The sequence below is a fragment of the Anser anser genome (genome assembly GCF_964211835.1).
Source record: "Anser anser genome assembly, chromosome: 3".
NCBI classification, from domain to species: Eukaryota; Metazoa; Chordata; class Aves; order Anseriformes; family Anatidae; genus Anser; species Anser anser.
Window position 1 is genome coordinate 28,570,472 of NC_139722.1, and position 27,960 is coordinate 28,598,431.

The 27,960-nt window shown below is 39.1% G+C and overlaps 1 protein-coding gene across 1 annotated transcript in view; it reads right to left on the minus strand.

Annotated features, from left to right (window-relative positions):
• EYS (eyes shut homolog) overlaps positions 1 to 27,960 on the minus strand; it is an 855,622-nt gene that overhangs the window by 263,321 nt on the left and 564,341 nt on the right. The window contains exons 32-34 of the mRNA XM_083831800.1: positions 26,243 to 26,433; positions 24,421 to 24,512; positions 8,485 to 8,635 (exon numbers count right to left, since the gene is read on the minus strand). Of these exons, the coding sequence (XP_083687926.1) occupies positions 8,485 to 8,635; positions 24,421 to 24,512; positions 26,243 to 26,433 (434 nt within the window). The remainder of the gene's footprint in view (positions 1 to 8,484; positions 8,636 to 24,420; positions 24,513 to 26,242; positions 26,434 to 27,960) is intronic.

Here is a 27,960-nt window from a genome sequence, read left to right on the forward strand (position 1 = left end):
TGTGGAACAACAGCAAATCTGTGGATATTCAAGACCTGATGCCTTCAAGGTTTTAAACTAGCCACTCTTGTTTATACCACTGCATCAAACAACTGCAGTAATGCAGCAGTCCCGTATGTGCTTGTAATCCTCTGAAAGATGGATGTCCTGTCTTTTTGTCAGATTCTCCAGGAATCTTCTCAGCTGCAACACTGGCCCAGAAGGCATTAACTGGGTCAGAACCACCAACAGCAACTTTAATTTGCTCACACCCGATGACTACTGTAGCAGTACACTGAAGCACCATATAATATTATTATAAATTATTCTGTGACAGTTACTGTCAGAGCCCCATTCTGCAGCTTTATCAGGTAAGGTGAATGCCAGACAATCAAACCTGAATTCTGTGCATAGATTGTACTAAATTCTCCCACTGCTTTGCAATACTCTGGCAAGGGAAATGGGTCATAAACTATGTCTAACTAGGCAGTTACAGAGGGTTTACTGTTGCTTCAGCCTATAGAAGCACAGCAGCTGTACATACAAAAAACTGCCTTCAGATCATTACAAATTAAGGGCCTGATTCTGCATTTTGTAATACCTGTTTTACACTGTCTGTATCTTCACTGAATGTCATTGAATTCAGTGGATGGGTAAAATAATGGCAACAGAAAAGATATAATTCTTTACATATTAGCAAACATTTATTAAAATGTTTGTTTATATCTACATATAGTAATACCTGAGAATGTTCTGAGGCTAAGTGAGTAGTATTATAGCAAAATATAATTGTGATATCACACTGACTTTTTTTTCATACAAAACTGTTTTCTATCTATGTATTTAAAACATGTGCCCACAAAAAAGCACAGCCAGGCATGGGCCAGTAGTCTAACCAATAGAATTTACGTGTAGAATTATCTCCATTTCATCTCAGCCACAACACCAACACACTACAACCCTGAGCATATCACCCAATTATCTGTTGCATTTCCCCATTGGCAATATGGAGATACCAGTGCTTGCATATAAATTTGCATGCTTTCTGCTTCATCTTTTATCCTTATTTTATTTAGAAAATTATTCTCCTGGTACAGAAGCTTCTTTTTCTTTTGAAACTTCTCTTTGAATATTTAAGTTTAATTATGGAGATTTGTTTATGTTGAAAAGGAATATGGAGATATAATGACATTTCACATTCCCAATACTAAAATACTATTAAGTCTAGAAATATAAATTACTGGAGCAATTATAGCAGCAGAAATAACACTATTACTGCAATCAACTATTGCTGTAGGTATTTGAAAACAATCTTTAATTTCCCTTCAAGTATACCAATCTTATCTTCTCTGCAGAGGAACAAGCTATTGTAAACAATTAATGACACTAAAGCTAGCATGAAATTAATTATTCTGAAACATGTCTTGAGATTTCAAAATACTTTTTTTTTTCAATTTCTGATTTGAATATCTTTTTTCGCGTGTGTAATTTGGTTTATATTCCCCCATTGTTGACTTTTAAGTATTAGAAAACAGCTATCATAAACAGCTTTAAAAAACTAAAATGAAGCTATTAAACTGTTTAGCTGATATAACTGTTTACCTATTTGTCATACGTGACAAGTCTCAAGTACACCCTTTATATTCTTTAACTAAGAAACAGGATATAATTTTCAAATAACTAATAAACAAAACTGTGGGAGAAATGGATTTTTTTCACTCTACAGAGGCTGCAGCATGAGATCTCTGCCAGCCAGCTACTTGTAACATAACTGCGTAGCTTTTCTTCTGACCAGGTCTGTTTTACTACACTGTCATATGTACCCACTAAACTTTACAAAGGAGAGTTTACAGAAAGTCATAAAAACAATCCGTGTGTGTGAAAGTTTGCAGTGCTTGAAGTTGGATGAATTCATCCAAGATATTTCAGCGTATGTATCTGTTATCTAGTTTTCCACCCACATTTTCAGATCCTCAACATCCAATTCATATTGAGCCAAATATTTTGTCTATCTTTGGCCTACGGGTATATATAATCAGAGAACTATAGCTGTGTATCAGGTACAGGTGTCATGGTGTTGGCTGCAGGGTGCTGCAGGGCCTCTGTGAGGAAAGGTCGGGGCTGCCCCATGCTGGACACAGCTGGTTCCAGATGGCTCCAACAGCCCCGCTGGGCACAGCAGCCAAGACGGCAGCGCCTCTGGGGAATTTATTTAAAAAAAAAAAAAGGGAGAAAATGCCAGACAGCGGAGAGGAGTGAGGAAAAAATGTGTGAGAACAATCCTGTGAACACCAGGGTCAGAGAAGAAGGAGGGAGGAGCTGCTTCAGATGCCAGAGCAGAGAGTCCCCTGAAGCCTGTGGCACACTGCGCCATGCAGGCAGTTCTTTCCATCATTTATCGGCAGTCCTGGCTATCGGGGGAGGTCCCGGTTGACTGGCGGCTAGCCAATGTGACGCCCATCTATAAGAAGGGCCGGAGGGCAGACCCGGGGAACTACAGGCCTGTCAGTTTGACCTCAGTGCCGGGGAAGCTCATGGAGCAGATTATCTTGAGGGTCATCACGCGGCACTTGCAGGGCAAGCAGGCGATCAGGCCCAGTCAGCATGGGTTTATGAAAGGCAGGTCCTGCTTGACGAACCTGATCTCCTTCTATGACCAAGTGACGCGCTTGGTGGATGAGGGAAAGGCTGTGGACGTGGTCTACCTTGACCTCAGTAAGGCTTTTGACACCGTTCCCCACAACATTCTCCTCAAGAAACTGGCTGCTCGGGGCTTGGACTGGCGTACGCTTCGCTGGGTTAGAAACTGGCTGGATGGCCGGGCCCAGAGAGTTGTGGTGAATGGAGTCAAATCTGGTTGGAGGCCGGTCACTAGTGGAGTCCCCCAGGGCTCGGTACTGGGGCCGGTCCTCTTTAATATCTTTATTGATGATCTGGATGAGGGCGTCCAGTGCACCCTCAGTAAGTTTGCAGACGACACCAAGCTAAGTGCGTGTGTCGATCTGCTCGAGGGCAGGAAGGCTCTGTAGGAGGATCTGGATAGGCTGGAGCGATGGGCTGAGGTCAACTGCATGAAGTTCAACAAGGCCAAGTGCCGGGTCCTGCACCTGGGCTGCAACAACCCCAAGCAGAGCTACAGGCTGGGAGAGGAGTGGTTGGAAAGCTGCCTGGCCGAGAAGGACCTGGGAGTATTGGTGGATAGTCGGCTGAATATGAGCCAGCAGTGTGCTCAGGTGGCCAAGAAGGCCAACGGCATCCTGGCCTGTATAAGAAGCAGTGTGGCCAGCAGGTCGAGGGAAGTGATTGTGCCCCTGTACTCGGCTCTGGTGAGGCCGCACCTCGAGTACTGTGTTCAGTTTTGGGCCCCTCGCTACAGAAAGGACATGGACGTGCTCGAGCGAGTCCAGAGAAGGGCGACCAAGCTGGTGAGGGGTCTGGAGAACAAGTCTGACGAGGAGCGGCTGAGGGAGCTGGGCTTGTTCAGCCTGGAGAAGAGGAGGCTCAGGGGCGACCTCATCGCTCTCTACAGTTACCTGAAAGGAGGCTGTAGAGAGGTGGGGGTTGGTCTGTTCTCCCACGTGCCTGGTGACAGGACGAGGGGGAATGGGCTAAAGTTGCGACAGGGGAGTTTTAGGTTGGATGTTAGGAAGTACTTCTTTACCGAAAGGGTTATTAAGCATTGGAACGGGCTGCCCAGGGAGGTGGTGGAGTCACCATCCCTGGAGGTCTTTAAAAGACGTTTAGATGTAGAGCTTAGGGATATGGTTTAGTGGAGTACTTAGTGTTAGGTCGGAGGTTGGACTCGATGATCTTGAGGTCTCTTCCAATCTAGAGAAATCTGTGAATCTGTGAATCTGTGAATCAGTTATGTCCCTATGGGCACTGCAGCCTGTGGAGCACCATATGGGGCAGGGGGAAAGCATGAGGAGGAAGGAGACGCAGAGAGGAGCTGTAATGGACTGACCACAGCCCTCATTCCACATTCCCCTGCACACTTTGGGGTTGGGGAGTGGGAGGAGTCAGGAATGAAGCTGAGCCTGGAAGAAAAGGCAAGAGGTATCCACTGTCCTACCTTTGTTCACAGAGCCTTCTGACATGGAAGGTGATCATATTGGCCTGGCACAGTTTCCTCATGCTAAATCCTTGATTGTTCCCTTCATCCTTGCAATTGTCTCAGGAACAGAAGTGTGCCATTGGACTGACCAGCACCTGGTTACCCAAGTCTTCCTCCTCAGTCTTTTTGAAGATGAACATGACGTGACATTTGTCCTTTTCTAGAGATTAGGTAACTCCTCTGATTGCTATAGTCTTTTAAAGATGACAGAGAGTGGCCTCGCAATAACACGAGCTACTAGCACATGCTTGCTTTTGTGCATGCCATCTGGACCCATGATACTTTCTATATTCAACTCACTTAAGTAGTCCATCAGTCTGTCCTGCTCTACTCTTGACAGCGTTTCTCCCCCCAACTACTGCTACTAGACACAGTCATCTGGGAGGTCTGAGAGGTTCTGATTAGTGAGGAAATCTATTAAGTAGTATAACATTGCTTCCCCAGATGTCACAAATGTTCTTTTAAACACATCGCTGCCTTGAGAGTAATATATCTGTTCTCTATAAGGCTATAATCTCTGCATTCCCAAGCTGTGGCAACAACCAGGGAAATCAGTAGAGGGTGGTTAGGAAGGAAATTCAAACTTCTGTTGATAGCATGCAAAGTCTTTTATTACCCTGAGTGATGGAAACATGTATATGTGGTGCTAATCAAGCCTTCTAGCCTAGAAGTATTATGACTTTGTTTATTGATATTTCCATTCAAGATGGTGTATGCCAGGCAGAATGCCAGTTATGTTCAGAAGAGACTCAAGACCTCTATGAGTACATACAGAGAAACAGTAACTTCTCAGTAATTCTTGAAAGACCCTAAAAAGACCCCCAATGAAAGAGTAAATGGGTACCCCTTACAGTACCCCTAATGCAGAATGTTATTAAAGAACAAATTGGAAAGCTGTCAAGGTAGGGAAAGTAATTTCCCTTAATTTTTGGAAATGTAAGCTTCAACTTTAGACCAAAAGGCAAAGACTAACTGTTGCACCTTGCCTTGTATGTTGAGGGCACTCTGACTCTAAGCAATGCACAATAATAAACATACAGACCAAAAATAATTATGTGGAAAAAGTGCATGGGCACCAAGAGCTGGTTAGGAAATTGCAATATAGGAAATCCTCAGAGAATGTTTACCCTGAGGGCAGCACCAATCATATCAAACTTCACTAATAAAGAAAGGAAAAGGGGTCTAGGATGGAAATCAATAATGTAGTGTGAGCCTGTTCCAATAATATGGACAAATCCTGTGTCAACAGCTATGGCCCTGGTTCCCATTAGACAGCAACTGGCATCAACTAAAACAGTCTAGGGTCTGAAATTACTGTTCTTTACAACTTCTACAAAATTGGACAGTAGGAGGGCCAACAGCCAACAGCACAATGAACTGCTCTAGTGAGAGAAGGAGCTCATCTAAAACAAGACAATGTATTATTAGGCAGATACCACAGGTATCATGAGGGTCATTATCAGACTCAACTACAAGAGTAATCATAGCATTTGCCAGGAAGAGCTGAGTCCCAGCTGGAGCTGAAATCTCCCTTGAAGCAAACTGCAGGATCAAGGTCAGAAACAGACCTTCTCTGTTTTGGGGATGGTGAAGGTTTTACAATAGCAACCTGACTGCCTGGGTCAAAGCTGACGAGAAAGAAACTTCTAGGAGTGGTTTTCTGCTGCTGGGAATGAATAGTCAAAATAAAAAGAACTTAGACTGTTCTCCATTACCTGATAAAAAGGGAGCATACAGCCTTTATAGACTGCACATGGCTTATAGCCAACACAATTTGTTGGGAAAACCAAGGAAAATCAAACTTGCCGAAAGCTACAAAAAAAAAAAAAAAAAGGGCAAAATGAGACACTAAGAAAAGATAAAAATGAGCACAGAAATCATAAAGGAGAAAGGAAAATGAAGGAAAATAAAAGTTTTACGTAATCTCAAACAAAAAGCAGTAAACTGCAAAAAAAGCGTCGTGGAAAACTGAAGAGGCAACTGGAGAGGCAACTGATAGTTTAAGATGCATTTTTACCATTTGGGACATTTAATGAACATACCCCTACTAGTACTCAGAAAGTGTAAAGTATCACCAGCTCGAGCACTTACACTTGTCCCACAATGCTGTTTTTACCTCATCTAAATAAAAAAACATAGACCATAACATAATAAACATGATAAAACATAAAAGCATAGACCATAACATAATAATAACATAGACTATAACCTACTAATCCTGCATTAAGAACAGAATCATCTATTGCCACATACTTGAAGAAAGCTCATCTTGTTATGAGTCCTACACAGGTACAGGCAATATGTTTTCACAGTAAATTACCCGTAAAACATTGTGTTTTATTGTTATTTTAACTTGCATAAGGTAAACTTCTTGTCCTGGATTTTATTTCGCCTTTGGCTGGTGAAAAGCTCTTTACTATCTCAGGCTTCCTTCTCACACACACACATTAATTAACAGCCCTCAAACAAATTGCTTCTTTACCTTCTCCTAAATACCCTCCAGGGACTGAACTTCTCTAAATCTTCAATACAGCCTCTTTAGAGAGCCCCCAAAATATTTCACTTAGCTTCTACAAGAAATGTCATTTAAACAGTGATAGTGCTGTCTCCTTCTTTCCCGTTAGTTTAGAATACTTCTTGAAGATAGATTCCTATAGTAAACTAAATTTTATATGCAACAAATATGATAAAATATTCCATACGAATGGTTAGTTGAATATGAATGTTTGAATTAAGGGAAAAGTTATATGATTGCAAAAGCTATTTGACATGTTCTCTTAATGCCAGTACATAGTATTTAGAAGGATAATTTTGGATGAGTATTTTACTACCCTAAAAGCACCTACTCACAAGAACATTTAAATTGGATTTCAACAGCATTGCCATTCCATTGGTTACTATGTAATTTATTACAAGCAAAATGCGATCTAGAAATGCTGCATTACAAACACAGCATCAAAAACACATCTGTGCTTGAAGTTACTGTATTCACCTCATGATAAGGTGACCTTCACCTGCCAAAGAGCAGAATAGAAATGAAGAGGTTAAAACAATTGTCACAGGGTGAAGCCTACCCGCAAGTAAGGCTCAGAAAAATGAAATTTTGGCTACATGTATTTACCTCTGACTATAACTGTGCTATGCGTGGGGAAAACAAACAACACAGATTAACTTTGTTACAGACATGGGGCCATGAGTACCCAAGACCACTGCTCAGATAAGTGAGATCTGGTCTATGCTGACCCAGTAATAACAGTTCAGTGTATTCCACTATGTGTGGAAAACAAATACTCACAGATGAACTTTGTTATTTAATAATAAACAACTTCACATTCTTGTACCACAGCTGGGACATAAGACTAGGGGGTGAAATCAACCACCTAGCAACACTGGTTGCCTTTAGGTAAGGGGAACATCAGGGGTTGTCTTGGGGCTATGTGACAAGAAAGGCCTCTGGCACCTTATGCCGACAATTTAATTTGCAAAGCCATAAATACTTAAGAAAGTAGTCCCTTGGGTGTGGAGGGGTTCTCCATACTGAGACACCTGACAAGACACAGAAGGCTGAGCCATCTGGGAACTGCTCCATACAGGGACTGCACTTCTGGAAGCTGGAGTGGGTGTTTAGCTCCAATCTCAGCGGGATTACAGGGCTGGGGCTCTGATCAACACGAGTGTGTAGAGTGTGAGTGTCATCGGATAGAAATTGGTGTCTATGCTCCTCCTGCTCTGCAAGAACATTAAAGTCACTCAGTGATGTCTGTTACTGTGACTACCCTACCCCAAATTCCTCCATAACAACAACTCAGTACTGATCCACTTCTCCCCAGCCCACTGCATGCCCTGGTATGTACTCTCATCACCATTTTCACAGCTTACTTCTTCCCTAACTCTGTGTTAGTCCTATTGAGCATTACTCCTCACCCCCATGTACACCCTTACCATACTACAAGCGTAGCCCCACACATTCAAGCTCCTGTTCCATACTTGTCAATCCTGGATGCAGTTCCATAGATTCTCACCCCTCTCATTTTTAGACACACCTTTCTGTGCCAGCACAGGGTGCAAGCAGAGGTCCTTTTTGGTTCTGAAACCCAGTGCTATTATACTTTCCACATCTTCATAAAAGATTTGCTCTAGATTTGCTCATGTTTACTCCCTAACTCTGCCTACTCAAGGCAAACAGGATTGCAGATGAAGTCACAGTGCTGTTTCTAATGAAGTCCCAGGCACCAGAAAAACTCTGCAGCACACTCATACTTTGGATGTAATCCTCAAAAGAGTGTAAGAAATTTTTATTTTTGTATAATTTAAATTTCTTCAATTATATTTTATTCAATAAACCATTCCTTAAATAAAAACATCTTAAAATAAATAATGATAAAAAATACCTGTTTTATTGCATAAGGATGAGGCAAACCACCAAAGAATACGGATCCTGTTTCAAGCTGATATGAACTGGACCAGAAATTGCTAGGCATTCTTGTCTTTGCAGATATCTCCAGGACTGACATTTCTGCTTCACATGGCACCATGCCTTGCCTGCATAAATTTAGAAATATTTTACCACCATATATAGTTTACATTACTATCTGACAAATTAATTGTGTCATGGTAAAGCTGGGTAAAACTGAGCTCTTGCACTTTTACCTTTCCAGTTCTCTCCCCCATCCCGCCTGGGGAGAGGGAGCGAGCTGCCATGTGGGGCTGAGCTGCCTGCTGGGGCCAAACCACAAGAGGCTGTTACCAAAACAATGAGTAAAGAAAATCATGTAAATACCTGTTTTGGTATTAAAGGCTAGAAACACAAAAGAAGATGTTTAATAAGCTGTAAGCTGGCATGTGATTGGGGCTTGAACTTCCATTAAAATGAAACCACATTGGAAATCTAAGCAGTGTAATTGCTAAAAAAGTCAAAACATAGTGGCTGAATAAAAAAGTTAGACCATTTTTAACAATAGCAAAAAGGCTTTTAATTTGACAGAAAAACATCTATTGACCTAAAATCTTTTAAATATCCTTTTTCACCACACAAAAGAGATAATCCAGAAAAGCAATTTGAAATACACTGTATTTTACAGCGTGCAGACCTACTGTAATCTGTAATACTTATTTTCAAAAGCATCATTGCTAAGACTGAAGGCAGTAATATCAGGCCCTGATATTAACACATCCATTCTCTTCTCCCTCTCCCTGTCCACACATCCCTTAACAATGTCACTCTTAACAGAATCAATACATTGTTAACAATAAACAGAAGGTACAAAGTAAATAATTTCGTTTTATTAAATTTATTTTTACAGAAAAAAAGCTTATTTACATTCCCGTAACCAACTGGCTGCAAGGCCTCAGTCTTCATGAAAGACAGCATGGTGGAGAAATACCAGAACTAAACAAGAGCCTCCCAGGTAGGGATTTCTTTCAGCAAATGAAGCAGAGGAGTTCTGGTGAAGCTCAGTGTCAAAGAAACAGTGTTCAATCAGCCTTATGTATAAAAGTATTCAAGTGCCTTTGTAATACAGGTGCCACGAAAAATCTGTGTAAAAATAGAATATACTAAACAGAACTATATAAACCTAACACCATGTATTTTTGCTAGGATGCTATAGATAAGGTATGAACTCAGTTTATGTTTGATAATGCAAAATCAGCTTCTGAAACAAACAGACAAAAAGCATTGCAAAGCAGTTTCTTCATTCTCTCTTCTAGATAATGATATATAAAGGATTTTTCACATACCATTTGATAAGGTCTCCTATCTTTTTTCCTGAGAGGATGAAGACTCCACATTAGCAACACTTGCAAGCAGTTCTCTATGCTTATTTCCTGTATAATTCTGGTTTTGCAATATATTCAGAGAAAAATGCGAATGTGATGTTAGCCTTTTAACTGAAAGGCCTGTAAGCATTTTTGCAGGCAAAACAAACAGCATGTCCATCCTATGGTGAATAACTTTGCATGAAAAGCATAGTTTTGCTTTGTTGATGAAATTAATATAAGAGAAATTACAAAGGGCTTCTGTGGGCTAAAAATAAATGTAAGGAATCAGTTGATGAGACAAAAAAAAACCAACTCATTTTTTACAGAGTTTTTTTGACACTTGCTAATTATTAAATTTTTTTTTTAAACTTGCTAACCTGAATGAAGGCAAGGAGGAAATTGTAGCTAGAACTGCAGTCACAGAATGAAATGTTTTCCTGCCATGTTTGGTAGATAAGCAAATACACAAGGTTCTGCAGCACGCTGTATTCATTACTTGGTTACAAAGGAAGTTTGCTGATAATGCATGTAATTTCATCCGTGCATTCTCAGTGGCTCTGTTTGCTATGATCAAGATGTTTTTTCCTAAGGCTTGAACCAAGTGTGACAGCCTGACTGCAGTCATTCTGCAGCAGCAAGCTTTGGTGAGAGTTCTAAAGGAAAAAAGCAGTGACTTTTAAAGATCTAAAATTTCTTCTCTTTCTGGTAATAGGACATAATATTTATCAATAAAGGGATAATAATAGTGTCATAATCTTTCTGAAATATTTTATATCATATGTTTTAATGCACCATAATTCTTAAGATTGGAACGGAAGAAGGTTAGGAGAGGAACTGACAGGAAGAGTTTTCATTTTTGATTTTTTTTTTAAACTCATTTACAGATGTGCTAAACAAAAGAAAGCTGACCACACAACATCTTTTTCTTCAAAAAAATAAGTTACTATTTTTCTTCTACATATTTTGAGTTGCTAGCACTGTAACTGGTTACATGACCACATGGGTACTTGTATTACACAAGCCCTCTATTTAAAAATACAGTTCTTTTCACAGTGGCTTTAGACCTATTTGTTAGCTCTTCCTTAAAAGCTTCTATGATGGATTTGCAGAGGTATTTCTGTGTGCATATATAAACGTATTTTGAAATTAATTCCCAGTACTTTATGTCAGAAAACAAGTTAATGCAATTCAATAGTCTGTGAGCTGCCTTCACCCTGCGCTTGTTAGAATGTCAGCCATGAACCTTTGATTGTGCTTGATTGAATGTAGCAGGGTCTGGCCAAATTAGAATAACAACCTTAAACCATTATTGTTTAGCATTTGCTGATGATACAATCACTGGGTCGCATATACACTCTATGAAATTTCCATCAGGCTTTTAAAATACTTTTTCTACAATCAGCACATTGGGTGCTTTAAAGGTCAAGTAAGAAGACAGGGCTTTTTGCATAATTATAAATGTGGAAATGCATACAGCAACAATCGAGCACTTTTGCTGGGTAAGCTACCGGTAATTGTGCCTCGGTCCAACCCAGCAGTAATAGTTCACAGATTTCTGATTTGTACTTACATAAATGCAATGATTAAATATGGGTCTATTAATTATAAACTGAAGATGAGTTCTATCTAAACAGTGTTAAATCCATTGCCCAATGCATTTCGGGTTGGAAGGACAGAAAGGTCAGATAATCATTTGATAACTGCTGGGAAAAAGGTACCTAAGCATGACAATAGCTTTATGAAATCCAAATTCTTTTACATAATGTCCTTACTTGCTGACATTTGTCAGTGAAGATTAAACGGCATGTTTGGGATTATCATAAAATGGTAAAAAGGTAATAAAACAAATGGGGGAAGAGGAGGAGGGAAAAGGGGATGTCCAGAGAAAGTGGCGTAAAGCTCTTTTAATCTGGGTTTCCTGATAAGAAAGGTAAACCTCTTGTTCTAGAAACAAGACTGAAACTTCTACCTGCCTAGCAATTTCACTTTGAATGTGATCAAGAGTAAACAATTCACTAATTACCCTTGAAATATTTAGGATGTGATGTTAGCATTCAGTCTATTAAACAAAAACCACAGTAGGTCTGCAAACAACTGTGTCAAATATGAGCTGTGAACTGCAAGAACGAAAGAGAAGTTTTATTATCGTATATGCTAAAAAAAACCACACAAGTTCCCTGATCTTGTTGAAGACAACTGATTAATTAAAGCTCAGAAACATATTTCATTTTCACTGTGCTTAATAATTACTTTATAGATTTGGTAGCTTAAAAAAAAAAAAGAATCAGAGCAACCTCCACTGTTTCCCTCTGTTTTCACCCAGCATCAAGTAGATCCTTCCAGCAGCCAGGCTTTGACCCACGGCTCTGCTCCAGCCACTGGTGCTGAGCCCTGCACTTGCCCCGCTCATGCCAGTCCCCTGCAGAGGCTTGTTTGGGGGCACACAGCGCTCCTGCCCCCCAGGACATCGAGGTGCTCGAGCAAGTCCAGAGAAGGGCTACGAAGCTGGTGAGGGGTCTGGAGAACAAGTCTTACAAGGAGCAGCTGAGGGAGCTGGGGTTGTTCAGCCTGGAGAAGAGGAGGCTCAGGGGCGACCTTATTGCACTCTATAGGTACATTAAAGGAGGCTGTAGCGAGGTGGGGGTTGGTCTATTCTCCCACATGCCTGGTGACAGGACGAGGAGGAATGGGCTAAAGTTGTACCAGGGGAGGTTTAGGTTGGATATTAGGAAGATCTTCTTTACCGAAGGGGTTGTTAGGCATTGGAATGGGCTGCCCAGGGAAGTGGTTGAGTCACCATCCCTGGAGGTCTTGAAAAGACATTTAGATGTAGAGCTTAGTGATATGGTTTAGTGGAAGACTTGTTGGTGTTGGGTCAGAGGTTGGACTAGGTGATCTTGGAGGTCTCTTCCAACCTAGATGATTCTGTGATTCTGTGGAAGACCCCGCTCACTCCAGAGCTGATGCTGAGCCCCCACTGACCCTGGCAGCTGACAACACATGGCCAGTGGTGCCGTACCCCTGGTCTGACTCCAGTGACTGGCACCGACTGTCACTCACAATGGTGTCCCCAGGCTTAAAGTCTGTAGGACCTCCCCTCCCCAGATCCAGAGAGCTCCAGCTGTGGACCCCCACTCACTCCAGCCTCAGGCACCACAGGTCCCCACACCGCCAGCCTGACTCCTGTAGCTGGCACCAGTTTCACTCACGCACCCGCAGGTCTCGCCAGCAGCTGGCACTTAGCCCTTGCAGCACACACACAGAGTGAGGAAATGCTGAGGTGGTTAAGATTTAATGGGAATGTGTAAGGAGAAAGGACAGAGTGCAGTGATCGGCCAGACAAGCGGAGTGACTGCCCCATTTTACATGCAACCGGCCCCTTTTATACTCTTTTTCTGCATTTTTCCCTCTTTGTTCCTCCTTTTTGCCCTTTCCCCTGCGGTCCCCTCATGGGTTAGCAGAGCTCTCTGACTCCTGCACCTCTCCCAGTCTGCCCACCCCTGTTCACAGTTTCATCAGCTGCAAACTCCAGGCTGATCTTCCTGAAGCGGCAGCTGCAGCTTCTTCTTAGCCCACCAATTAGCCTGACAGGGAGGTTTGTTCCTTGTCATTGTCTCCATGTTTGCTTTGTTAGCTCTGTGTCTTGGTACACTTTGTTTCTGTCTTCCCCCTTTTTGCCTTAGTTTCCCAGCTGACAAGGTCCCTGAGCAGATAACCTTGAACATCCCTACACTCTCACTGTCCTCATCAATTAGTGTGGGGGGCCAGGCTTGGTTCCCATCACTCATTCCTCATTTTTTTGGTTAGGTTTGTGTCCCTGGCCCTTTCTTATCCCTTTTGGTAGGTACTGAAGGAGGTCCTTGACCAGACAACCATAAAGGAGTCACCGCTCTCCATCCACATACCATTTACACTCACGTTACCCTGTGTAAATTTATTTAGATAGGCAACATCAGTTACTCTCAGAGTCATTGCATTTTCACTCTGCAGTAGGATGCATCGTTTTAGACTCCTCACATCTGTTGGTCCTGATCGTTCCCAACGGAGACACCAGGGTAACACGCTCTTTAACGTTGCAGATGAACTAATGAGTCAACAACATATTTTTTCTTGTTCTCTGTGACAGCACTTACATTTTCTGGAGTTGATTTCTTAGTCTGGTCTTGCAGAGTGAGATAATAAGTAAGGACAATGAAATGAATGACAAGGCAAATGTAAATGAATGTAAAGGTCTCTAAGAATATAGGGGGGAAAAATCTTTGGATTACATTCTAAGTAATGAATAAATATGGTACCTCCTTATTCTTTTCACAAAAGTTACACTTACTAAAAAGAAAGGTCCACAACATGAGGTGCTGACACATAATCATCCATATTTTTATCAAGTTATTCCAGTTCCTATAAATGTTGCCACCCCTCTAGTATCACCCGTGAAACTGAAAAAGTTCACTGGTTAGGGTAGTTCAGGAATCATTCCTATTTTGAATGTTGCCAAAGTATTCTGCAAGAAGCACTTTTATAGGCATGATCTAGGGCCTGCCAGTTGGCATCAGGTCCAGAGAACAGTCTTCAGATGATTTTATTTACTCCTATATATTTAGCTGGAGAAGAAAAAAATATATGCTGGTCTTTGGCCACTTCTGTCTTTGCAATTTGGAGAGCTCTAAGTTTCTTGCTGCTTAATTGTAACAACCTTAAATGCTATTTACACTAATTAAATACGCATTTCGTTCAAGTTGATGCAGGCAGATGCAAAAAAAGTGAACAGCTTGGCCCAAATGAGAGTACTGTACCCAAACATTGAGACAGTGGCAAGCTTAGAGTTGGATTTAGACTTGCAACACTGACATTTTATTTCAAGTGAAACAGAAAGACCGCACTGCATAGGATGACACTTACACGGTGGGAATTCATATTGACATGATCTCTGAGGGTCAGGATCATTTCTGGTCTCTATACCCTGTCTGTGTTCTCCTCAGCACCACTTCCACGACTGTGGCATGGGGCCATGGCAGCTGCAGAACCCTGAATCCACCGTTATTATCAATGTGTCGTTTGATGTTCCTCAGACAATAATATAGAACAAAGTTTTAGGTATGTTGCATGTTATTAGAGTCTACTGTTTTTATGTTTCTGTCCCTACAACAAGTTTTTTCAGAAGATAAAGCAGAAAACTTTCATTCTTACAAGTGAGACTAAAGAACTCCTTTGAGATCCCAAGTAAAAGAGAGCAGCAATGACAAATTATTTTTGCATTACCTAGTGAACAAGAATAGACCACTACATGACAGAGATATGTTTCTCTGATGATCCCGAATTTTAACCTCTGAATGTCTCCTTTGATGGCAGAGTTCTGAAAAGATGTATTATGTGATTTGTACCCAAGATGTGGCATGACTAACTAAACTCTTATCTTATAAAAAGGCTGTAAAACAACAGTTTGTATTAAGCTAATAGGCCGTATTGTTATTACATGTTATTATGACCATTTTAGTATAATTAAATCCACTGCATTCAATTACATTGTTAGAAAAAGGCAGTTGCTTATCTTCTGTTGATTCTCATGAAGATTATGAAAAATAATCATTCTTTGTGGAATATAAAAACCATGCACAACATATTGAGTTTTGATTTCCTGATAGCTTTTCATTCCAGATGATATTTTTTACATAACATTGATGCAAAAGTAAACATTATTTAGCTGTAAACAAATGTACTTTTGCAATACTAAAAAGATAAAAACTCCTGATGTCTAAACTTTAACTCAGCTATGCAAAAGCTGTCATTACAATTAATATGTGTTCAGCATTTTTAACAAATTAAGAATTTGGGACCTTAAAGAAGAGAAATAGTTCTCCATATTTCCATTGAGGTCTCAAAAAGGTATTTGGATCTCTGTTACATTTAATCTTCCATTTACCCAAAATAAAATACCTACGTACATACATACATTCATGCATACATAGAGATAATCTCTGCATTTAGTACTATAAAAGACTGACAGTGAGAAACTGTCAATCTCATTAATAACAGAAAAAAAAAAGGAAAGCACTTTTAATAAAGCATTTGGAATAAAATATTTTCCCATAATTCTTCATTTTTTGTATGCTAGATTTTCTGCCATTGCATCAGTTTTATTTTCAATGTTTTGATTTCTTAGAAGATTTGATCAGTGCAAATCTTCTGAGATGTATATGCAAGGAGAAAGTCTACTTCCAGTATTCTCAGTTTCTGGAAAATAACTGCAAGGTTAGTTTCCAAATATTAATTCCAGTTTTCTCTGTAATCATTTCTGTATTTTACCGTTCTTTCTTTCTCTGTGAAATCTTTGCTTTTGTTGAATGAATAAAGTACTTGTTGCAGAGACTTCAGAATGGTACAGGGTATTCTGACACGTCCAGCAATGCAGAGCTAAGACCTTTACTACATAATGCTCTAAATGAGTATGCTCATGCTACATTAGCAGCATAACAGCATGGTATTTTTTTTTTCTGACAGAAAGCTTGTTTCTGAAAAGTAAACTGCTCATTATAAGAAGATGAGATTTAAGCTAACATTTTGGAGAAATGCTAAAAGTAAAGGGAGGACTGGGAATATGTATAGTAGTTACAGAGCCTGGGTCATCTCCCTGGCACTTCCAATACATCTGTAGGTGTGGTTTGACTGCCAGCTGAGGCAAAAAGGAAAGTTCCAGCTTTTACTCCATAGGCATTCACACGTTCCCTCTCTTTGCACAGCAATTTGCATTAAGCAAATCACTCAGCTGAAAACAAAAACAGTACATATTTTTACCTAGATCACATCTCTGTATGAGCTCTGGTCACTGGATAAGGTGGGTAAGAAGAAGGAAGACAGAAAGAAAAAAGCAGCTTAAACATGAAAAAAATTAAAAAATAAAAATAAAATAGAGTCTCCCTGAGGCCAAAAGTCTCCCTGTAATGGGACTTGTCCATCTTCCATTAAAGTGACCTCCAAAAAGACATAAAAGTAACCCACTATTTAAAGGTAGGTTTTGTTTAGAGCACAAAATAACCAGAGTGTAAAAAGGTAACTTTTTAAATAATGAAAATGTAGAACTAAGTGTGATAGATCAAATAAGGGGTAAACATATTCTCTAACTTGAAGAAATTTCATACTATATATTGTTGGTTCTGAACAAAACTTTCCTTCCATGATTTTACAATGGTCAACTTAGTGTTCGCTTCCTACAGCAGGCAGACTCCTTTTTTTTTTTTTTTTTTCTGCATTCTCCCAGTCCACACTGCTGCAGCAGACTTTGCAAGCTCCATCCTGTCCTTCAGGGAAACGAAGCTTATTTGCTTTCAGAAGAAGAGCAATCTCCCTCCCTCCAGATGGCTCTGACTGAAAGTGCATCATGCAGGATAAAGTAGAAAGCCAGCTTCCTTCCTACCAAGTAGGAGTTGCAGTGCACAGTATTCACATGGCATTCTCTGAATAAACAAGACAGCTATACTGCTTGTCCTGCTCTCTGTGTGTGCCTCTATCTTCTGTGAAAAAGAATGCCTTGCATTATCTTTTAAATACTCCTGCTGCCTCAGTACAAGGATTTTTATAAAACTCATGCCTTCGGGCTTCTGGATGCAATGTGCAGTGCCTAACAGCATTTTTCTCCCATTACTGAACTGGCTAATTAATTTTGTTTCTCCATACTCTGTGACACTTCTCAAATAGCAGAGCTTGAGTTTTGTGGGGAAAGCATACCTAGCAAGTAAAAAGTTTTTTTTGAGATAAGTGTGAATTACACTTCTTAGATATCTGCCACTGTTTGTTCATGTAGTCAAGGTGACATACCTAAGAGACATAGGGCTAGAAGGCTATGAAAGGAAACTGTACCCAACCTTCTTGTTTCAGCCTTTCACTGAAGTACTGGTCGGGGTTTGCCAGCCACAATCATTTGGATACACACACATTCCTCACAATACTGTGGTTTTAGGCAGAGGTGACCATAGCAGAATGTACCTTAGGAAGATGTTGAAGAAATACAGGTTTGATTCAAATTAAATTTGTGGCTTTCTGAACAAAATTCTGATCAAAATTCTGAAATAGAGGAGGTGAAGTTAATGGCTCCTTGGTGGTCAAATGGGTGGCTGCTTCTTGCCTGAAGCTCCAAACCCAAGAAATTTTATCTTCGGTAAAAATGGTAGCCTACGGTATCTTAATCTGTAGTATTCAAGTGATGTAAGCATTATCCATGGAGGGGAAAAGAAATTCTAGTAAATATCTTTAAATGCTACACTATTTTTTCCCTTTGTGATGTCTGTTGTATTTGCTCTTATTAAATATGCATATATTGTGTAAACATGAGAACTTAAAAACACTATTGTGAACTTAAAAACACTATTTTTTAGGAAGTCAATGGGCAGAGCACATTTAAAGTATTTAAAATGCTATTAGATTGTGTGTATTGTGTACATGAGGTATGCTTTCTAAATAAATAAAACTATTCAAAAATAGGATACTATTATGTTCTATTACTTTTAACAAGTAAAAGTTATTTCAAATGTATAAAAGATGTCAATCAATGTTGTAACTACTTCATTTTAAAATTAGCAATTTGGGCTATTCTGAACAGTCTGGGACAGTCTGGGAAATTAATAGTGTGAAGAATGGAGTTAAGAGTTTCTGTATAGATCACATGGGATATCACAGGATTTAAATGTGCTTAAACATAGAACCAGTTAAGGATATGTCCTCAGGAAAAGCCTTTGGCAAATACATAAAATGTTGAAAAAGTATTTCTAAAAGATAGGGAATTTCGTGCTCTGCAGCAGTGAGTAAGAGTTGTTTCTTTGCTTTTCTACTGAAAAGGGAGAAAGAAAGGAAACTGTAAGTAAGGAAAAATGATAGTTTCAGAATCTAGAAATAAAAATACAGTTTTGTTTTTCATTATAATGACACTTCAAAGAAGAGATGATGGCTTTGGTAAAGCAATTCTACTAAAGTTTAAGATGTTCTCTTTTCAGAAAACAAAAACAGAAAAAAATGCTCAAAACACTAAAAATTAGTACTTTGAATATACCAAAGATTAATAGAAGTTAAATGCTTTGACACATTGTACAAGAAACTCAGTTCTGGTACACAAAAATAATCTTCAGCAACAGAAATTAATGCTTACTCTCAAAACAAACTGGGTAAGTATAATTTCATTTCACATTCCTTCAGCATCACATACCATCAGTGCATTCTCAGCGTTCATCCTATGCATAGACCACTTTGTTTATCTAAGTTCATTATACTTTAATTGTTCTGATGATTTTTAGTGAGATGCTGTATTTGTATTTACATTGTTATTCATCTCCAGCATCTAAAAAGTCATTATTTCCATAGTGCTCTAAGTTATTAGAAAGGGAGGATTAGGTTCTTGGCCAAAAAACCGTATAACCTGAAAAACCTTTTTGACTGAACATTTATTCTTAAGAAGCACCATTATTTATTTTGAACACTTGACCTCCAAATAGAAAGATACTTTAAGCTACATTTAAAATATCAAGTATTTATGAGATAAAGTAAGGAATACCATTAGTCACAGGAGGGAATGTTGTTCACTCAACTCCCTTTCTACTTATCTGTGAAATGATTAAAATCAAATTAATTCTCTAAATACACTGCATGGGGTTGCAGAATGAACTGGGAAATATATAAACAGTCATTCTGACTATGAAGATTTCAAAACTTTTCCTCTGTTCAGTCGTTTTGATTCATATTTGTTTTTAATCTCACAGTTCATAAATCGGAATCTCCTTTGATTTTCTTGGTTCAATCCAGCATTGCCATTTCTGTGGCATGGTCATGCTCTGTCAGTGGGCCATAACAGTGTCACCATGGAACAGAAATCCTCAGCACTTAGAATTTAAAGGCTCCCACTTTTTGAACTACTCATGCCAATAGCTACTCTTTATTGCTGCAAAGCCAGGTTCTTTTTTCTTTTAGATGTGTACCAGAACACCCTTTCTGGGGGATACTCTTCACTTCTTGCCTTTCATCTCTGTGATAGTCACCAGACATATTTTAGGTTATATTTCCTAAAATGTCTTAAATTTCCTAAAGTGTCTTGCAGCTGATGCAAGTCCATTGATAGCTTCCTTCTGAGAGGCCCAGAAAATGAAAAGAGCATGAAGCTATCTTACACCAAGAATACACTTCTTATAGCATGAGCACACTTCTAATTAACCAGCAGCCATTGCTGTTAGTAACTGGTGGCTTACACTGGCTTTTGAGGAGATGGCCAATTTGGGATGTTTCCATCAAGTAGAGTACACTGCATTTACACAGTACTCAGAACAGCACGGGGATGACCTCTTCACCTATATGCTCTTATGTTCCAGATCAAGACCAATGTTCAGCACCTTTGTGATAAAATACAAATAAGAATTTACCATTAAAAAAAACCAACAACAACACAGAGGTATCCACAGCTCAACACAATAAGAAACAGGCTTCTCTATCACTGTCTGCGTTTTTTTTTTTTCTAACAGTTTTATCTGTTATCTGCTTATCTTACCTGCCTGAAAGCCCCAGGGAAGATACGGGCTTTGTAGCATATTCTGAAGGGTAATATATACAACGTATTTGGCACCATATGGATTATTTCAGGCCTTCATGAAAAGCTATCAACAAACAAGCAAAGTGCAAGCTCCAGAGTGAGCATATGTTGCATTATGCCATGATTAGAAAGATCCTTTTCTGACTAGAAGAATCAGAAAACATCCACATCTCAAAACCAAGGCAATCAATCACCAGAAGCCCTGTAGTTAACTAGTGAAAACCTCAAATTACAAACATTATGAGTTAAAGGAGAACAATGCACTCTGTGCAGATGATTTCTAGGCTGATGCAGCTTCTACGCCAGTTTTCTAAACCTACTGGTCAGGGTCAAATAAACAAAAAGGACGAACTGGATAGACTCATTTTAAAGAAAGAAGCTGTATCAGTGACATCTACTGCATAATCAATTTATAAACTGCTAGATTTGCTAAAGTGACTGCCAACTGTGATCTAAGTAAAAACGATTTAATTTAATGAACGAAATGAAGATACTATTATTATCAGTACTGAAATGATTGCTATTCAAATGGAGCATAGTAGACCAAGAAAAGGACAAATTTCTAATATTGCAGATGCAGTGCGGCCTGTTTCTGCAATGCATGTTACTTTATCAACTTGTTTTGATGCCAAAGATTGAAGAAGATAAATATTAAGCAGTTAATGAAGGAGGTCTTATAATGGGTGGAATAAGAAGTTTGTGGTAGAAAATCCCCCATATTGCCAGTGAGGTAACTGCATATTCTCAACTGGAACAAATACAAACTTCCAAGTGCTTCAATCTTTTTAACATTTTCTTTCCTCCACAGTGCCCTGCAAAAATCTAATCCCTGTGAGGTTTTGTCCATATCCAGATTTTCACTGTTGCATTTTCACATTCCTAAGAACACAAAACCCAAACCACACACAATGATTTTCATTAAAAACTAGACTTACTAAACAACTGCACTAGCTTACATACGAATCAGGGCTCTTGGGCACTGTTCTCAGGCAAACCTTGGCAACATGCTTGATTTAAACGACCAACACCGTATATAAAGACTTATCTGGGACAAAAAAGTGATATCCTATCCAAAATTATCAAGATATCCAAGATCTGTGATGAAAATCTAGTCCTCTTACTGTATCTAATTTTATTCAATTGTCACAGCTGTAGCCACAATATTCCATCATCATGAAAAATTTATTTCAACAATGCTTCTATTTTACTTTCAGTATGAATATTCTGGTGAACTATGAAAACTGGATACAGTGTAGTGTCTGACAGTAATCTGCATGTTTATTTGCAAACATTAGAAGGTGTGACATTTATTTTATTCACACCAGCAATGACTTCTGAGGAATAAAGTAAGCAGTAAAATACTCTCCTGTAAGCAGAAAAGGAAGATATTATCATTAATTTTCACTGTATTTCATCTTGTACTACACAGTAGTGCTTTTGATTCTATTTCTTTTATTTAATATGATACTATAGAGGCAGTATATTCTTTGCAAGTTTACCTTCAGTAACTGAAATGCATTGCTTTTAGTGAATTTGGCAAAAATCTTTCCATCATAGGGCCACCTCAAAGGGGCTCCAAAGAATTTGGAATACTTTAATGAGAATGATCAGTTTCTTTCAACAACTAGTACAAGAACCATATATTTTTTAAATTATTATTATTACTCATGATATTTAGTCATAATTCTCAACATCTGCAGAACAAAGAAGATCCCACATTGTGCATATACACTGTGTTACAGTAATCAGTGACTCCTACATTCCCATCCTGGCTTTGCCAACTTCCCACGTAGCGTTATTCAGAACTTAACTTTCTTATCTCACTGAAAGTCAATTTTGTGATGACTAAATAATGTTTGCAAAGCTCTAGGCAGCTGTTGAATAAGCTACTGCAATTTTCCACCAAAGTTATTTTAAGTTTTACTATAGTTTATTATACCACAGTTGATTAAATTAAATGGTAAAGTAATAAATAACACACAGTTCCAAGAATGACCACATCAAATCTAATTGTCAACAACACATTTTTGTTAGTAGAAACAAGCAGTGGATATTGTACTTATCAGTTCAAAATATGCATTTGCTTAACTCGAGCACATGTGAAGACACGCTAGATTAAAACAAGATGAAGCAACTTCTAACCAAATCCTTCTGACATCAGTAACATTAAGTTTTCAAACCCTAAAACAATTTCCAAAACCATTTCCAGTCCATTAGAGGGGATCGAGTGATTAACAACTACTCAGCAGACATGTTCTGAATCCCATTAATGTTATGCATTCCCTCTTTTTCAAAATGACAGATCAGTTCAGCTCATCTTACCTGAGCTGTCTTTTAATATTCACCATTCACTGCTTCCTTCTTAGGCTCAAAAGAAACACTGGAAATAAAAATGGGACTGTTTTTCTCTCCGGCTATTGACATAGACTGGTTTGAAGATTCAAGTTCTTTTCTGCTCAGTGGAGTTTGTATTGGCTTTACGTGGCAAGATTTTGGTAGTGGGGGGCTGCAGTGGTGGCTTCTGTGAGAAGAATCTAGAAGCTGCCCCATGTCAGATAAGGGCCAGTTTCAGCAGGCTCCAAAGGGACCTGCTGCTGGCCAAAGCCGAGCCAATAAGCGATGTTGTTTGCGACTCTGGGAAAGCAGATTTAAGAAAGGGGAAAAAACCTGCTGGGCAACAGCAGCTGGGAGGGAGGAGTGAGAACCAGCCCTGCAGCCCCCAAGGTCAGTGCATCAGGAGGGCAGGAGGTGCTCCAGGCACACAGCAGCAGTTCCCCTGTGGCCTGTGGAGAGGCCCCTGGTGGAGCAGGCTGTCCCCCTGCAGCCCACGGGTCCCACACGGAGCAGATCTCCACGCTGCAGCCCCCCCGTGGAGGAGCCCCCGGTGGAGCAGGTGGATGTGGCCTGGAGGAGGCTGCGGCCCATGGAGAGCCCCCGCAGGAGCAGGCCCCGGGCCGGAGCTGCAGCCCGTGGATAGGAGCCCACGCAGGAGCAGGGGGTCTGGGGGGAGCTGCCGCCCGTGGGGGACCCGTGCTGGAGCAGTTTGCTCCTGGGGGATGGACCCCGTGGTACGGAGCCGTGTGGGAGCAGTTCTTGAAGAGCTGCTGCCTGTGGGCAGCCCCCGCAGGCTCAGTTCGGGCAGGACGGCATCCCGTGGGAGGGACCCCACGTGGAGCAGGGGCAGAGAGTGACTGTGAGGGAGCGGCGGAGGTGAGGCATTAGGGACTGACCGCAGCCCCCATTCCCCCTTTCCCCTGCGTTGCTTGGGAGGCAGAGGCGGAAGAGGGTGGGTGGGGGAAGGTGCTTTTAGTTTGTTTTCTTTGTTTCTCACTTTTCCAGCTTGTTAGTAATATGCAATAAATTTCTCTAATCTCCCTGTGCTGAGTCTGTTTTGCCCACGATGATAATTGTTGAGTGATCTCCCAGTCTTCACCTCAACCCTTGAGCCCGTTTCAGTGTATTTTCTCCCCCTTTCCGTTTGAAGATGAGGAGTGAGAGAGCAGTTGTGGTGGATATCAGCTGCCCAGCAAGGTAAAGCCACCACAGATTTGAACACAAAAAAAAATCCATAAAATAGGTGCGTTTACATCATGGTATTTAATGCAGCCCTGAGTTTCAAGAATTACCATATCAGTTTTTTCTATTAGTCACATTTCATTTTCAGGAACTGAGCTTTTTCCTGGACTAGGTTTGGGCCTACTGCACAGTACCTTCCCTTCCTGAATGCTCATGTTTGTTATGCTACATGATAGAGAGGAAAATAAATGTATTTCCATTAAGCACATTGCTAATGTGGTAAGCACTGTCCAACTGTACTATAGTTTGAAACACTCTGTCCAAGGATATGTCATATTCCAGACTGCCATAGCATGATTTCATTGTACATATTCAGGTATCACTTATAGCTAACGAGATATAATGCCATTAGAATTAACTAACTGTCCAACCTAGATGATCTTCGAGGTAATTATAAACACAGACAACAGTAAAGTGTAACACTTACCTAATTTGCACTTTATACCAGTGTCCATCATCCACTCTATCTGTAGTTGTGATGTTTTTGACTTCTGTTGCTTCATTACATAGAAACTGGTACTACAGAATGGGAAAAATGATTTTCTTACATTATTTCTAATAATTAAACAGCTACTGGCTTAGAAACTTAAAAAGAATGAATGGTTGCATAAAAACCTGAGGGATGTCATGCATATCAAGAAAAACTAATGTTTCATTAAAGATCTGGATCAGGAAATCTATCATAGCAGAAATATACAAGCACACATAAATGTTTCCTAGCCTGCATGAAAATGCTTTCATCATTGTGTATTTTGCAATCAGATTGTATTATTATTATAGACCTGATCTGCAAAGAAGTTGACCATCTGCAACCCAGATGAAATTAACATTGGCCATGGGTGAATTTTACTTACCATTTTATGGCCTCCTTACACTTCCAAACACGTAATGTAGCATGCAAGCCTGAGCATTTAGGAACACCATTTAATTTCCTATACTAATGTGAACAAGCACTTGATTTCATGGTTTGTCTACTTGTAATTGTAGCTTGATTGTGAGCTTAGAACCATTTGTTCATTGGGCTTTAAATTTACATTTAATTGACCAGTTTTGTGAATGATTAAGTGAATTCAATTAGTTTTAACATGGCACACTGGGATCTCTGAATAGATTTTTGTCAGTTAAAGTACTTTCATAGTTTATGGTGCTTATGATATGTTAGAAAAATATTTTTCTGCATCATTACTTTACCATGAATACAAGTAAGATGGACTTAAAGCCATCAACATTTTCTAAACCTTGGATAATGTCCTGCCCCAACTAATCTCACTTGTTCTGGATGAAGATAGTCACAATATAATAAAACACAGTAAAATCACGATACAACAAAATAAAAAGTTATTTTGATTCTTTTCCTTATTATCTGCAATTTACACACCTTGTTTAGAATGACCATGTTCTTTACGACATGAAGCAAATACGCTGTTCTTAACAGTCATTTCACTATCCTTGTAAAAGAATATGATTACAGCCCAACTTTTGGAAATTTGTAATAAAAAAAAAAAAAAGAAGATCCATTATGAGAAAAGTAACTTCTCTTAATATCTTCTTATACCTCTTCACAAATGCAAGTTCTATTTCTTTCTCAGAAAAGAGACAGTAATTTGCCAAAGGTAAAGATGTACTGGAACATACACTTCACTCCTTAATGTCTATAAACAAATTTATTTCTATTTATTTGCCCACAAAAGCCAGGCAAATCCTGTGGAACTATGACTTAACATGACAGATCAAGCAAAAAGTTTCTACTCAGACCCAAACGGTGAGGAAGTTAGTCTCTCTTCCCTTACACAGTAAATTTTCGTATGCAAAGTTCACTCAGTTCCACAGCCTCTTCCCTTAAAAAAATTATAATGAACTTGCACATGAGGAGGTTCAGTAAGCTTAGGCTTTGTATGTAAGATAATGAGAAAAAATCTGTTCTTTATTTTTGTCTTTTAATGTGTACATTTTCTATGAGACATTGCAGTTATAATCACTATTCAGGTGTACTCAAGCACCACCTCTTGTAAGACATATTAATCTTGTCAGACATGATTTTGTCCTACCACATGAAAAGTCTGACAATTATTTTCCTTAAAACACTAAAGAATCTCAAGAAATTCTATAGCACATATGATCTTCTACAGTAGGAAACAGAATGAAATATATATATTGAAATATATATATTAAAACATGTATATTAAAATTTTGTTATAAATCCCAAATTTTACTTCCATCTCCTTCAGCAGAATATTTTGATGCCTTACCTGTAAGGTGCCATGTCTGATGAAAAGCTGAATTAAAAACTGTCCTATTGTTTCTGGGCTCTGATCAATATACAGGAGGAGTCCATGAGGATCATGGGTCTTAAATTCCAAGTGGATGAAGTTTAGTATGTTGAAATGCAAGCCTTGAAATTCCAGGTAAGAATCACCGTAATAGCGAGCATAACTAAAATCTGTAAATGGAATTTTGAGAGATATAATAAAAGGCTACAAAGACATTTTTCCTCTTTACTCACTGCATTCTTATTCTGCTAATGGTAGCGAAGATAAAGGCTACTCTTTTACATCTGTCAAGCAGATAGATATGAATCTGAAAAACTATTACTTTTCTTCTTTCAAAGACTAATGCTGACAATTTTTAAAACTGGACATAAAGTTTTATATTAACCAGGCAACTAGGATCAGTGCCTGAAAGGAAAGGCTCTGAAGCTGATGGCACTCGGAACATATCTGGCAGCACAGAAGTATCTTTTCAACGGAATCTTTGGTTCCTGCATAAGCCAAGAGAAGTTATTCACAGTTTTTGATGCAAAAAAGGAGTTTGAAAGCCTTTGCAGAAACCACATGGTATTTTATTTCTTTCTTTCTCTTCCTCTTCCTTCCTTCCTATTTATTTTTTTCCCCTTTCCCTTCCCCTTTCACAGTTTGTGTTTTCACAAGAACAGGGTGTTCAACATGCACATATGCACCTGTACAAATGTGCATAAACACACACATACATGCACTTAGCTTTTTTACTTGCCAATATTTACAGTGAACCTCAGATCACTACATTTATCTGCTTGTAAGGAATTAAAAAATGCATCCTCTTCCACACGTGACACAAAAGAAGTTTAGTTGTTTAGTAGTTTTGTTTTAATACAACCATAATATTTTGATTTTGCACAAGCAGAAATATGCTATAGTCTCACTTGAAGAATCACACAACATCCAATTACTTGCTTGATCAACTTTATGAGACTGTTACAAATTTAAAGGTATATTAACAATTCACCAATTTTGTTAAAAGTCAGTGCAACAATATGAACCTAGATACAATGCATAGCACATAATAAGTGAATGATTCTATTTTACTTGGCTCACATTTCACTGAATATTCTATAGAGCGATTCTGAGTATCTTTAAAGGTAACAAATCCCATTTCTGTTTTCCAAAACAGGCAAAATTTCAATCTGCTTGGATACTGAGTCCAACAGCAAATACATTACTACATATGTTTAAATTCTGAACATCAATGATACTAGAATAAATTACAAACTACCAATATTGCCCTCTTGTATATCACTGTAAATATATGTTTTTTTCTTTTCATGACTTTTCAGAAAGCTATTTACAAATTTGAGTTCAGAGACACTGAACCAAGTAGTCAAATCTGTAGTCAAATCCCGACCAAAGCTCTTAAAGAAAATTTCAGAAAGATGTGAAAAAGAAACAGCAACAAACCAGTGATATATGCACACATACAATATACAATAAAAGAAACAAAAAATGTCAAGCAACGCCAGTCAATGACCCTGATGAAAAAAGATGACTTCATAATCTTAAATGTATATGATCTTTAAATTTCTGTTTTGAAATATCAGCCTGTATCTGTAAATTTCAGAAAACTCAATTAAAAAAAAAAAAAAGAAAAAAGAAACTGCACAGAAAACACCCTCCATTTTATAGACAGAACAAATCCTCTAAAAAGCGCAGACACA